We start from the raw sequence: 15527 nt of genomic DNA, 5'->3' as shown, positions 1-15527 counted from the left end.
TCCCTAACCCTGCACTCCGCCCAGTTCCCTAACCCTGCACTCCGCCCAGTTCCCTAACCCTGCACTCCGCCCAGTTCCCTAACCCTGCACTCCGCCGAGTTCCCTAACCCTGCACTCCGCCGAGTTCCCTAACCCTGCACTCCGCCGAGTTCCCTAACCCTGCACTCCGCCGAGTTCCCTAACCCTGCACTCCGCCGAGTTCCCTAACCCTGCACTCCGCCGAGTTCCCTAACCCTGCACTCCGCCGAGTTCCCTAACCCTGCACTCCGCCCAGTTCCCTAACCCTGCACTCCGCCCAGTTCCCTAACCCTGCACTCCGCCCAGTTCCCTAACCCTGCACTCCGACGAGTTCCCTAACCCTGCACTCCGACGAGTTCCCTAACCCTGCACTCCGACGAGTTCCCCTAACCCTGCACTCCGACGAGTTCCCTAACCCTGCACTCCGACGAGTTCCCCTAACCCTGCACTCCGACGAGTTCCCTAACCCTGCACTCCGCCCAGTTCCCTAACCCTGCACTCCGACGAGTTCCCTAACCCTGCACTCCGACGAGTTCCCTAACCCTGCACTCCGACGAGTTCCCTAACCCTGCACTCCGACGAGTTCCCTAACCCTGCACTCCGACGAGTTCCCTAACCCTGCACTCCGCCCAGTTCCCTAACCCTGCACTCCGCCCAGTTCCCTAACCCTGCACTCCGCCCAGTTCCCTAACCCTGCACTCCGCCGAGTTCCCTAACCCTGCACTCCGCCGAGTTCCCTAACCCTGCACTCCGCCGAGTTCCCTAACCCTGCACTCCGCCCAGTTCCCTAACCCTGCACTCCGCCCAGTTCCCTAACCCTGCACTCCGCCCAGTTCCCTAACCCTGCACTCCGCCCAGTTCCCTAACCCTGCACTCCGCCCAGTTCCCTAACCCTGCACTCCGCCCAGTTCCCTAACCCTGCACTCCGCCCAGTTCCCTAACCCTGCACTCCGCCCAGTTCCCTAACCCTGCACTCCGACGAGTTCCCTAACCCTGCACTCCGACGAGTTCCCTAACCCTGCACTCCGACGAGTTCCCTAACCCTGCACTCCGACGAGTTCCCTAACCCTGCACTCCGACGAGTTCCCCTAACCCTGCACTCCGACCAGTTCCCTAACCCTGCACTCCGCCCAGTTCCCTAACCCTGCACTCCGCCCAGTTCCCTAACCCTGCACTCCGCCCAGTTCCCTAACCCTGCACTCCGACGAGTTCCCTAACCCTGCACTCCGCCGAGTTCCCTAACCCTGCACTCCGACGAGTTCCCTAACCCTGCACTCCGACGAGTTCCCTAACCCTGCACTCCGACGAGTTCCCTAACCCTGCACTCCGACGAGTTCCCCTAACCCTGCACTCCGACGAGTTCCCTAACCCTGCACTCCGCCCAGTTCCCTAACCCTGCACTCCGACGAGTTCCCTAACCCTGCACTCCGACGAGTTCCCTAACCCTGCACTCCGACGAGTTCCCTAACCCTGCACTCCGCCCAGTTCCCTAACCCTGCACTCCGCCGAGTTCCCTAACCCTGCACTCCGCCCAGTTCCCTAACCCTGCACTCCGCCCAGTTCCCTAACCCTGCACTCCGCCCAGTTCCCTAACCCTGCACTCCGCCGAGTTCCCTAACCCTGCACTCCGCCCAGTTCCCTAACCCTGCACTCCGCCGAGTTCCCTCACCCTGCACTCCGCCGAGTTCCCTCACCCTGCACTCCGCCGAGTTCCCTAACCCTGCACTCCGCCGAGTTCCCTAACCCTGCACTCCGCCGAGTTCCCTAACCCTGCACTCCGCCGAGTTCCCTAACCCTGCACTCCGCCGAGTTCCCTAACCCTGCACTCCGCCCAGTTCCCTAACCCTGCACTCCGCCCAGTTCCCTAACCCTGCACTCCGACGAGTTCCCTAACCCTGCACTCCGCCCAGTTCCCTAACCCTGCACTCCGCCGAGTTCCCTAACCCTGCACTCCGCCCAGTTCCCTAACCCTGCACTCCGCCCAGTTCCCTAACCCTGCACTCCGACGAGTTCCCTAACCCTGCACTCCGCCCAGTTCCCTAACCCTGCACTCCGCCGAGTTCCCTAACCCTGCACTCCGCCCAGTTCCCTAACCCTGCACTCCGCCCAGTTCCCTAACCCTGCACTCCGCCCAGTTCCCTAACCCTGCACTCCGCCCAGTTCCCTAACCCTGCACTCCGCTGAGTTTTCGCAGCGTGTTTGGGACGCGGCCCGAATTCTCTGTAATTCTGTCTCTGGCCGGCAGGTGGCGCAGGAGTGCCGACTGCACTGTCGCCCCAGCAGTGAAAACACGGATCATTAGCTTTCTTCTGCTAATTAATCACTTTTATTGATCCGATACCAATGCAGGTCGGTTCTTCTGGTCCGTGTGGTGAAGTTTAGCGACTCTCCTGCGTCCAGGAATCAGACGCAGATCTGACGGAGCGGCGGCTCATTTCATCTCTGCTCTGAGGTAAGAGTTACAAAATGGCGGATGCGGCGCTGAGCGGCTCGCGCTTTTATTATTATTATTTTATCTACAGTAAAGTTTATATCAAGTTCCCCTTTCCTGAGGCGCGCTTTCGGGAAAAGACAAGTGCCATGGTTAGCAAAGTTAGCTTTTAGTGAAGTGTTGGACTTTATCTGTTTAGTTAGCCGCCTAGCACAGAGAGAGATTTCAGGCTGCTCCAGTTTAGCCGAGGCTAATTCCCCCGGTGCTCCAGCCGGGACTCGTCCCTCACACTGCTTTCATACAGCGCGCTGTGGTGATGGTGGTGATGGTGGGCTTCAGTGCTGTTAATGGTGTCACTGTTTCCCCGTGTTCACTCTGCAGTGCACACACCGGGAGCCATTAGGGAGTTAGCCCCAGTGTGATTAGCTGTTAGCCCCAGTGTGATTAGCTGTTAGCCCCAGTGTGATTAGCTGTTAGCCCCAGTGTGATTAGCTGTTAGCCCCAGTGTGATTAGCTGTTAGCCCCAGTGTGATTAGCTGTTAGCCCCAGTGTGATTAGCTGTTAGCCCCAGTGTGATTAGCTGTTAGCCCCAGTGTGATTAGCTGTTAGCCCCAGTGTGATTAGCTGTTAGCCCCAGTGTGATTAGCTGTTAGCCCCAGTGTGATTAGCTGTTAGCTAAGATGGAGGACGCAGCGCGAGGAGCTGTGTTTACGGAAGAGACTGAACACGCGCGCGCGCTTTCCGACTTTTGCAGTCAGTCGAATATCAGTGTTTCAGATCGGAACCGGAACCGCTTCAGAACCCGGTCCGAGCGACTTTTACACTGAGAGGTCATGTGACAAAAGTGACATTCAGTCATCTGGATCTTATTACACAGAGAGAGAGACAGAGACACACACACACAGGGAGAGAGAGACAGAGAGAGACAGAGACACACACACACAGGGAGAGAGAGGGAGAGAGAGACACACACAGGGAGAGAGAGACAGAGAGAGAGACACACACACACACACAGGGAGAGAGAGACACACACAGGGAGAGAGAGACAGAGAGAGACACACACACAGGGAGAGAGAGACAGAGAGAGAGACACACACACACGGAGAGAGAGACAGAGAGAGAGACACACACAGGGAGAGAGAGACAGAGAGACACACACAGGGAGAGAGAGACAGAGAGACACACACAGGGAGAGAGAGACAGAGAGACACACACACAGGGAGAGAGAGACAGAGAGACACACACAGGGAGAGAGAGACAGAGAGACACACACAGGGAGAGAGAGACAGAGAGACACACACAGGGAGAGAAAGACAGAGAGAGAGACACACACGGAGAGAGAGACACACACAGGGAGAGAAAGACAGAGAGAGAGAGACACACACAGGGAGAGAGAGACACACACAGATAGAGAGAGGGACAGGGAGAGGGAGAGAGAGACACACGGATAGAGAGAGAGACACACAGGGAGAGAGAGAGACACACACGGATAGAGAGAGACACAGAGAGAGAGAAAGACACACACAGAGAGAGAGACACACACAGACAGAGAGACACACACACACAGAGAGAGAGAGAGGGAATAACTCTGGGCTCTGTGGTGTTTACACAGCAGTGTTGGAGGGCTGTTTCCTGTCCGGGTTCCTGTCCGCTGGTTCTCCTGCAGTGAGGACGAACTTCCATAAACACCTTCAGACAGAAAATGCTGCAGAAATGATAGCGGCTCACGAGTTACACACTGATTACACCTACTGTCAGTAAGTACAACACACACAAACACAGCAGCACCCACCCCCACTGAGTACAGCACACACAGCACCCACCCTCACTCAGTACAGCACACACACACAGCACCCACCCTCACTCAGTACAGCACACACACACACACCACCCACCCTCACTCAGTACAGCACACACACACAGCACCCACCCTCACTCAGTACAGCACACACACACACACACAGCACCCACCTTCACTCAGTACAGCACACACACACAGCACCCACCCCCACTCAGTACAGCACACACACACACACCACCCACCCTCACTCAGTACAGCACACACACACAGCACCCACCCCCACTCAGTACAGCACACACACACAGCACCCACCCTCACTCAGTACAGCACACACACACAGCACCCACCCCCACTCAGTACAGCACACACACACAGCACCCACCCCCACTCAGTACAGCACACACACACACAGCACCCACCCCCACTCAGTACAGCACACACACACACAGCACCCACCCCCACTCAGTACAGCACACACACACAGCACCCACCCCCACTCAGTACAGCACACACAGCACCCACCCCCACTCAGTACAGCACACACACACAGCACCCACCCCCACTCAGTACAGCACACACACACACCACCCACCCTCACTCAGTACAGCACACACACACAGCACCCACCCCCACTCAGTACAGCACACACACACAGCACCCACCCCCACTCAGTACAGCACACACACACAGCACCCACCCCCACTCAGTACAGCACACACACACAGCACCCACCCCCACTCAGTACAGCACACACACACACAGCACCCACCCCCACTCAGTACAGCACACACACACAGCACCCACCCCCACTCAGTACAGCACACACACACAGCACCCACCCCCACTCAGTACAGCACACACACACAGCACCCACCCCCACTCAGTACAGCACACACACACAGCACCCACCCCCACTCAGTACAGCACACACACACAGCACCCACCCCCACTCAGTACAGCACACACACACAGCACCCACCCCCACTCAGTACAGCACACACACACACAGCACCCACCCTCACTCAGTACAGCACACACACACAGCACCCACCCCCACTCAGTACAGCACACACACACAGCACCCACCCCCACTCAGTACAGCACACACACACAGCACCCACCCCCACTCAGTACAGCACACACACACACAGCACCCACCCTCACTCAGTACAGCACACACACACACACAGCACCCACCCCCACTCAGTACAGCACACACACACACAGCACCCACCCTCACTCAGTACAGCACACACACACAGCACCCACCCTCACTCAGTACAGCACACACACACACAGCACCCACCCTCACTCAGTACAGCACACACACACACACAGCACCCACCCCCACTCAGTACAGCACACACACACACAGCACCCACCCTCACTCAGTACAGCACACACACACAGCACCCACCCCCACTCAGTACAGCACACACACACACAGCACCCACCCTCACTCAGTACAGCACACACACACACAGCACCCACCCTCACTCAGTACAGCACACACACACAGCACCCACCCTCACTCAGTACAGCACACACACACAGCACCCACCCTCACTCAGTACAGCACACACACACAGCACCCACCCCCACTCAGTACAGCACACACACACAGCACCCACCCCCACTCAGTACAGCACACACACACAGCACCCACCCCCACTCAGTACAGCACACACACACAGCACCCACCCCCACTCAGTACAGCACACACACACACAGCACCCACCCCCACTCAGTACAGCACACACACACAGCACCCACCCCCACTCAGTACAGCACACACACACAGCACCCACCCCCACTCAGTACAGCACACACACACAGCACCCACCCCCACTCAGTACAGCACACACACACAGCACCCACCCCCACTCAGTACAGCACACACACACAGCACCCACCCCCACTCAGTACAGCACACACACACAGCACCCACCCCCACTCAGTACAGCACACACACACACAGCACCCACCCTCACTCAGTACAGCACACACACACACACAGCACCCACCCCCACTCAGTACAGCACACACACACACAGCACCCACCCTCACTCAGTACAGCACACACACACAGCACCCACCCTCACTCAGTACAGCACACACACACACAGCACCCACCCTCACTCAGTACAGCACACACACACAGCACCCACCCCCACTCAGTACAGCACACACACACACAGCACCCACCCTCACTCAGTACAGCACACACACACACACAGCACCCACCCCCACTCAGTACAGCACACACACACACAGCACCCACCCTCACTCAGTACAGCACACACACACAGCACCCACCCCCACTCAGTACAGCACACACACACACAGCACCCACCCTCACTCAGTACAGCACACACACACACAGCACCCACCCTCACTCAGTACAGCACACACACACAGCACCCACCCTCACTCAGTACAGCACACACACACACAGCACCCACCCCAACTCAGTACAGCACACACACACAGCACCCACCCTCACTCAGTACAGCACACACACACACACAGCACCCACCCCCACTCAGTACAGCGCACACACACAGCACCCACCCTCACTCAGTACAGCACACACACACAGCACCCACCCCCACTCAGTACAGCACACACACACAGCACCCACCCCCACTCAGTACAGCACACACACACAGCACCCACCCTCACTCAGTACAGCACACACACACAGCACCCACCCTCACTCAGTACAGCACACACACACAGCACCCACCCTCACTCAGTACAGCACACACACACAGCACCCACCCCCACTCAGTACAGCACACACACACAGCACCCACCCCCACTCAGTACAGCACACACACACACACACACACAGCACCCACCCTCACTCAGTACAGCACACACACACACACAGCACCCACCCTCACTCAGTACAGCGCACACACACAGCACCCACCCTCACTCAGTACAGCACACACACACACACACACACACACACAGCACCCACCCTCACTCAGTACAGCACACACACAGCACCCACCCCCACTCAGTACAGCACACACACACAGCACCCACCCCCACTCAGTACAGCACACACACACAGCACCCACCCCCACTCAGTACAGCACACACACACACACACACACACACACAGCACCCACCCTCACTCAGTACAGCACACACACACAGCACCCACCCCCACTCAGTACAGCACACACACACAGCACCCACCCCCACTCAGTACAGCACACACACACAGCACCCACCCTCACTCAGTACAGCACACACACACAGCACCCACCCCCACTCAGTACAGCACACACACACAGCACCCACCCTCACTCAGTACAGCACACACACACACAGCACCCACCCCCACTCAGTACAGCACACACACACAGCACCCACCCCCACTCAGTACAGCACACACACACAGCACCCACCCCCACTCAGTACAGCACACACACACACACAGCACCCACCCTCACTCAGTACAGCACACACACACACACAGCACCCACCCTCACTCAGTACAGCGCACACACACAGCACCCACCCTCACTCAGTACAGCACACACACACAGCACCCACCCCCACTCAGTACAGCACACACACACAGCACCCACCCCCACTCAGTACAGCACACACACACAGCACCCACCCCCACTCAGTACAGCACACACACACACACAGCACCCACCCTCACTCAGTACAGCACACACACACACACAGCACCCACCCTCACTCAGTACAGCGCACACACACAGCACCCACCCCCACTCAGTACAGCACACACACACACACAGCACCCACCCCCACTCAGTACAGCACACACACACACACAGCACCCACCCTCACTCAGTACAGCACACACACACACACAGCACCCACCCCCACTCAGTACAGCACACACACAGCACCCACCCTCACTCAGTACAGCACACACACAGCACCCACCCTCACTCAGTACAGCACACACACAGCACCCACCCTCACTCAGTACAGCGCACACACACACACACACACACACACACACACACACACACACAGCACCCACCCTCACTCAGTACAGCACACACACACAGCACCCTCCCCCACTCAGTACAGCGCACGCACACACACACACACACACACACACACCCACTCAGTACAGCGCACACGCACACACACACACACACACACCCACTCAGTACAGCGCACACACACACACACACCCACTCAGTACAGCGCACACGCACACACACACCCACTCAGTACAGCACACACACACAGCACCCACCCCCACTCAGTACAGCACACACACACACAGCACCCACCCTCACTCAGTACAGCACACACACACACAGCACCCACCCTCACTCAGTACAGCACACACACACAGCACCCACCCCCACTCAGTACAGCACACACACACAGCACCCACCCTCACTCAGTACAGCACACACACACAGCACCCACCCTCACTCAGTACAGCACACACACACACACAGCACCCACCCTCACTCAGTACAGCGCACACACACACACAGCACCCACCCCCACTCAGTACAGCGCACACACACACACAGCACCCACCCCCACTCAGTACAGCGCACACACACACACAGCACCCACCCCCACTCAGTACAGCGCACACACACACACAGCACCCACCCCCACTCAGTACAGCGCACACACACACACAGCACCCACCCCCACTCAGTACAGCGCACACACACACACAGCACCCACCCCCACTCAGTACAGCGCACACACACACACAGCACCCACCCCCACTCAGTACAGCGCGCACACACACACAGCACCCACCCCCACTCAGTACAGCGCGCACACACACACAGCACCCACCCCCACTCAGTACAGCGCGCACACACACACAGCACCCACCCCCACTCAGTACAGCGCGCACACACACACAGCACCCACCCCCACTCAGTACAGCGCACACACACACACAGCACCCACCCCCACTCAGTACAGCGCACACACACACACAGCACCCACCCTCACTCAGTACAGCGCACACACACACACAGCACCCACCCCCACTCAGTACAGCGCACACACACACACAGCACCCACCCCCACTCAGTACAGCACACACACACACACCACCCACCCTCACTCAGTACAGCACACACACACAGCACCCACCCCCACTCAGTACAGCACACACACACAGCACCCACCCTCACTCAGTACAGCACACACACACAGCACCCACCCCCACTCAGTACAGCACACACACACAGCACCCACCCCCACTCAGTACAGCACACACACACACAGCACCCACCCCCACTCAGTACAGCACACACACACACAGCACCCACCCCCACTCAGTACAGCACACACACACAGCACCCACCCCCACTCAGTACAGCACACACAGCACCCACCCCCACTCAGTACAGCACACACACACAGCACCCACCCCCACTCAGTACAGCACACACACACACCACCCACCCTCACTCAGTACAGCACACACACACAGCACCCACCCCCACTCAGTACAGCACACACACACAGCACCCACCCCCACTCAGTACAGCACACACACACAGCACCCACCCCCACTCAGTACAGCACACACACACAGCACCCACCCCCACTCAGTACAGCACACACACACACAGCACCCACCCCCACTCAGTACAGCACACACACACAGCACCCACCCCCACTCAGTACAGCACACACACACAGCACCCACCCCCACTCAGTACAGCACACACACACAGCACCCACCCCCACTCAGTACAGCACACACACACAGCACCCACCCCCACTCAGTACAGCACACACACACAGCACCCACCCCCACTCAGTACAGCACACACACACAGCACCCACCCCCACTCAGTACAGCACACACACACACCACCCACCCTCACTCAGTACAGCACACACACACAGCACCCACCCCCACTCAGTACAGCACACACAGCACCCACCCCCACTCAGTACAGCACACACACAGCACCCACCCTCACTCAGTACAGCGCACACACACACACAGCACCCACCCTCACTCAGTACAGCACACACACACACACACACAGCACCCACCCCCACTCAGTACAGCACACACACAGCACCCACCCTCACTCAGTACAGCACACACACACAGCACCCACCCCCACTCAGTACAGCACACACACAGCACCCACCCTCACTCAGTACAGCACACACACACAGCACCCACCCTCACTCAGTACAGCACACACACACACACACAGCACCCACCCCCACTCAGTACAGCACACACACAGCACCCACCCTCACTCAGTACAGCACACACACACAGCACCCACCCCCACTCAGTACAGCACACACACACAGCACCCACCCTCACTCAGTACAGCACACACACAGCACCCACCCTCACTCAGTACAGCACACACACACAGCACCCACCCTCACTCAGTACAGCACACACACACACACACAGCACCCACCCCCACTCAGTACAGCACACACACACAGCACCCACCCCCACTCAGTACAGCACACACACAGCACCCACCCTCACTCAGTACAGCACACACACACAGCACCCACCCTCACTCAGTACAGCACACACACACACACACAGCACCCACCCCCACTCAGTACAGCACACACACAGCACCCACCCTCACTCAGTACAGCACACACACACAGCACCCACCCCCACTCAGTACAGCACACACACAGCACCCACCCTCACTCAGTACAGCACACACACACAGCACCCACCCCCACTCAGTACAGCACACACACACAGCACCCACCCCCACTCAGTACAGCACACACACACAGCACCCACCCTCACTCAGTACAGCACACACACACAGCACCCACCCCCACTCAGTACAGCACACACACACAGCACCCACCCCCACTCAGTACAGCACACACACACAGCACCCACCCCCACTCAGTACAGCACACACACACAGCACCCACCCCCACTCAGTACAGCACACACACACACAGCACCCACCCTCACTCAGTACAGCACACACACACACACAGCACCCACCCCCACTCAGTACAGCACACACACACACAGCACCCACCCTCACTCAGTACAGCACACACACACAGCACCCACCCTCACTCAGTACAGCACACACACACACAGCACCCACCCTCACTCAGTACAGCACACACACACACACAGCACCCACCCCCACTCAGTACAGCACACACACACACAGCACCCACCCTCACTCAGTACAGCACACACACACAGCACCCACCCCCACTCAGTACAGCACACACACACACAGCACCCACCCTCACTCAGTACAGCACACACACACACAGCACCCACCCTCACTCAGTACAGCACACACACACAGCACCCACCCTCACTCAGTACAGCACACACACACACAGCACCCACCCCAACTCAGTACAGCACACACACACAGCACCCACCCTCACTCAGTACAGCACACACACACACACAGCACCCACCCCCACTCAGTACAGCGCACACACACAGCACCCACCCTCACTCAGTACAGCACACACACACAGCACCCACCCCCACTCAGTACAGCACACACACACAGCACCCACCCCCACTCAGTACAGCACACACACACAGCACCCACCCTCACTCAGTACAGCACACACACACAGCACCCACCCTCACTCAGTACAGCACACACACACAGCACCCACCCTCACTCAGTACAGCACACACACACAGCACCCACCCCCACTCAGTACAGCACACACACACAGCACCCACCCCCACTCAGTACAGGACACACACACACACACACACAGCACCCACCCTCACTCAGTACAGCACACACACACACACAGCACCCACCCTCACTCAGTACAGCGCACACACACAGCACCCACCCTCACTCAGTACAGCACACACACACACACACACACACACACAGCACCCACCCTCACTCAGTACAGCACACACACACAGCACCCACCCCCACTCAGTACAGCACACACACACAGCACCCACCCCCACTCAGTACAGCACACACACACAGCACCCACCCCCACTCAGTACAGCACACACACACAGCACCCACCCTCACTCAGTACAGCACACACACACAGCACCCACCCCTCACTCAGTACAGCACACACACACAGCACCCACCCTCACTCAGTACAGCACACACACACAGCACCCACCCCCACTCAGTACAGCACACACACACAGCACCCACCCCCACTCAGTACAGCACACACACACACACACACACACAGCACCCACCCTCACTCAGTACAGCACACACACACACACAGCACCCACCCTCACTCAGTACAGCGCGCACACACAGCACCCACCCTCACTCAGTACAGCACACACACACACACAGCACCCACCCCCACTCAGTACAGCACACACACAGCACCCACCCTCACTCAGTACAGCACACACACAGCACCCACCCTCACTCAGTACAGCACACACACAGCACCCACCCTCACTCAGTACAGCGCACACACACACACACACACACACACACACACACACACACACACACACACAGCACCCACCCTCACTCAGTACAGCACACACACACAGCACCCTCCCCCACTCAGTACAGCGCACGCACACACACACACACACACACACACACCACTCAGTACAGCGCACACGCACACACACACACACACACCCACTCAGTACAGCGCACACACACACACACACCCACTCAGTACAGCGCACACGCACACACACACCCACTCAGTACAGCACACACACACAGCACCCACCCCCACTCAGTACAGCACACACACACACAGCACCCACCCTCACTCAGTACAGCACACACACACACAGCACCCACCCTCACTCAGTACAGCACACACACACAGCACCCACCCCCACTCAGTACAGCACACACACACAGCACCCACCCTCACTCAGTACAGCACACACACACAGCACCCACCCTCACTCAGTACAGCACACACACACACACAGCACCCACCCTCACTCAGTACAGCGCACACACACACACAGCACCCACCCCCACTCAGTACAGCGCACACACACACACAGCACCCACCCCCACTCAGTACAGCGCACACACACACACAGCACCCACCCCCACTCAGTACAGCGCACACACACACACAGCACCCACCCCCACTCAGTACAGCGCACACACACACACAGCACCCACCCCCACTCAGTACAGCGCACACACACACACAGCACCCACCCCCACTCAGTACAGCGCGCACACACACACAGCACCCACCCCCACTCAGTACAGCGCGCACACACACACAGCACCCACCCCCACTCAGTACAGCGCGCACACACACACAGCACCCACCCCCACTCAGTACAGCGCGCACACACACACAGCACCCACCCCCACTCAGTACAGCGCACACACACACACAGCACCCACCCCCACTCAGTACAGCGCACACACACACACAGCACCCACCCTCACTCAGTACAGCGCACACACACACACAGCACCCACCCCCACTCAGTACAGCGCACACACACACACAGCACCCACCCCCACTCAGTACAGCGCACACACACACACAGCACCCACCCCCACTCAGTACAGCGCACACACACACACAGCACCCACCCCCACTCAGTACAGCGCACACACACACACAGCACCCACCCCCACTCAGTACAGCACACACACACACAGCACCCACCCCCACTCAGTACAGCACACACACACAGCACCCACCCTCACTCAGTACAGCACACACACACACACAGCACCCACCCTCACTCAGTACAGCACACACACACACACACACACACACACAGCACCCACCCCCACTCAGTACAGCACACACACACAGCACCCACCCTCACTCAGTACAGCACACACACACAGCACCCACCCTCACTCAGTACAGCACACACACACAGCACCCACCCCCACTCAGTACAGCACACACACACAGCACCCACCCCCACTCAGTACAGCACACACACACACACACACAGCACCCACCCTCACTCAGTACAGCGCACACACACACACAGCACCCACCCCCACTCAGTACAGCACACACACACAGCACCCACCCCCACTCAATACAGCACACACACACACACACACAGCACCCACCCCCACTCAGTACAGCGCACACACACACACAGCACCCACCCCCACTCAGTACAGCACACACACACACACACAGCACCCACCCCCACTCAGTACAGCGCACACACACACACACAGCACCCACCCCCACTCAGTACAGCACACACACACACACACAGCACCCACCCTCACTCAGTACAGCACACACACACACACACAGCACCCACCCTCACTCAGTACAGCACACACACACACACACACACACACACACAGCACCCACCCCCACTCAGTACAGCACACACACACACACACAGCACCCACCCTCACTCAGTACAGCACACACACACACACACAGCACCCACCCTTCACTCAGTACAGCACACACACACAGCACCCACCCCCACTCAATACAGCACACACACACAGCACCCACCCTCACTCAGTACAGCACACACAGCACCCACCCTCACTCAGTACAGCACACACACACACAGCACCCACCCTCACTCAGTACAGCACACACACACACACAGCACCCACCCTCACTCAGTACAGCACACACACAGCACCCACCCTCACTCAGTACAGCACACACACAGCACCCACCCTCACTCAGTACAGCACACACACACAGCACCCACCCCCACTCAGTACAGCACACACACACAGCACCCACCCCCACTCAGTACAGCACACACACACAGCACCCACCCTTCACTCAGTACAGCACACACACACAGCACCCACCCCCACTCAGTACAGCACACACACACAGCACCCACCCCCACTCAGTACAGCACACACACACACAGCACCCACCCTCACTCAGTACAGCACACACACACACACACACACACACACACAGCACCCACCCTCACTCAGTACAGCACACACACACAGCACCCACCCCCACTCAGTACAGCACACACACACACAGCACCCACCCTCACTCAGTACAGCACACACACACAGCACCCACCCCCACTCAGTACAGCACACACACACACACACACACACACAGCACCCACCCTCACTCAGTACAGCGCACACACACACACACACACACACACACACACACACACACACACAGCACCCACCCTCACTCAGTACAGCACACACACACAGCACCCACACACACACACAGCACCCACCCTCACTCAGTACAGCGCACACACACACACACACACACACACACACACACAGCACCCACCCTCACTCAGTACAGCAC

At 58.3% G+C, this 15527-nt stretch overlaps 1 protein-coding gene across 5 annotated transcripts in view; it reads left to right on the top strand.

The window, feature by feature from the left end:
- Nucleotides 1–2240: 2240 nt before the first annotated feature.
- The window catches only part of stag2a (STAG2 cohesin complex component a), a 78759-nt gene continuing 65472 nt past the window's right edge, over nt 2241–15527 (top strand). For 3 of the 5 annotated variants that reach the window (XM_060912586.1, XM_060912587.1, XM_060912584.1), the window contains exons 1-2: nt 2241–2470; nt 4062–4206. In XM_060912586.1, coding sequence (XP_060768569.1) covers nt 4163–4206 — 44 coding nt within the window. In that variant the 5' untranslated portion in view covers nt 2241–2470; nt 4062–4162. Of the gene's footprint in view, nt 2471–3174; nt 3280–4061; nt 4207–15527 lie in introns of those variants that run through there. The other 2 variants (XM_060912585.1, XM_060912589.1) reach the window with 2 other exon arrangements.

Source organism: Neoarius graeffei, chromosome 28, assembly GCF_027579695.1.
Source record: "Neoarius graeffei isolate fNeoGra1 chromosome 28, fNeoGra1.pri, whole genome shotgun sequence".
Classification (NCBI taxonomy): Eukaryota; Metazoa; Chordata; class Actinopteri; order Siluriformes; family Ariidae; genus Neoarius; species Neoarius graeffei.
Note: the sequence above shows the minus strand (reverse complement) of the source record. Positions and strands in the feature narration are given on the sequence as shown.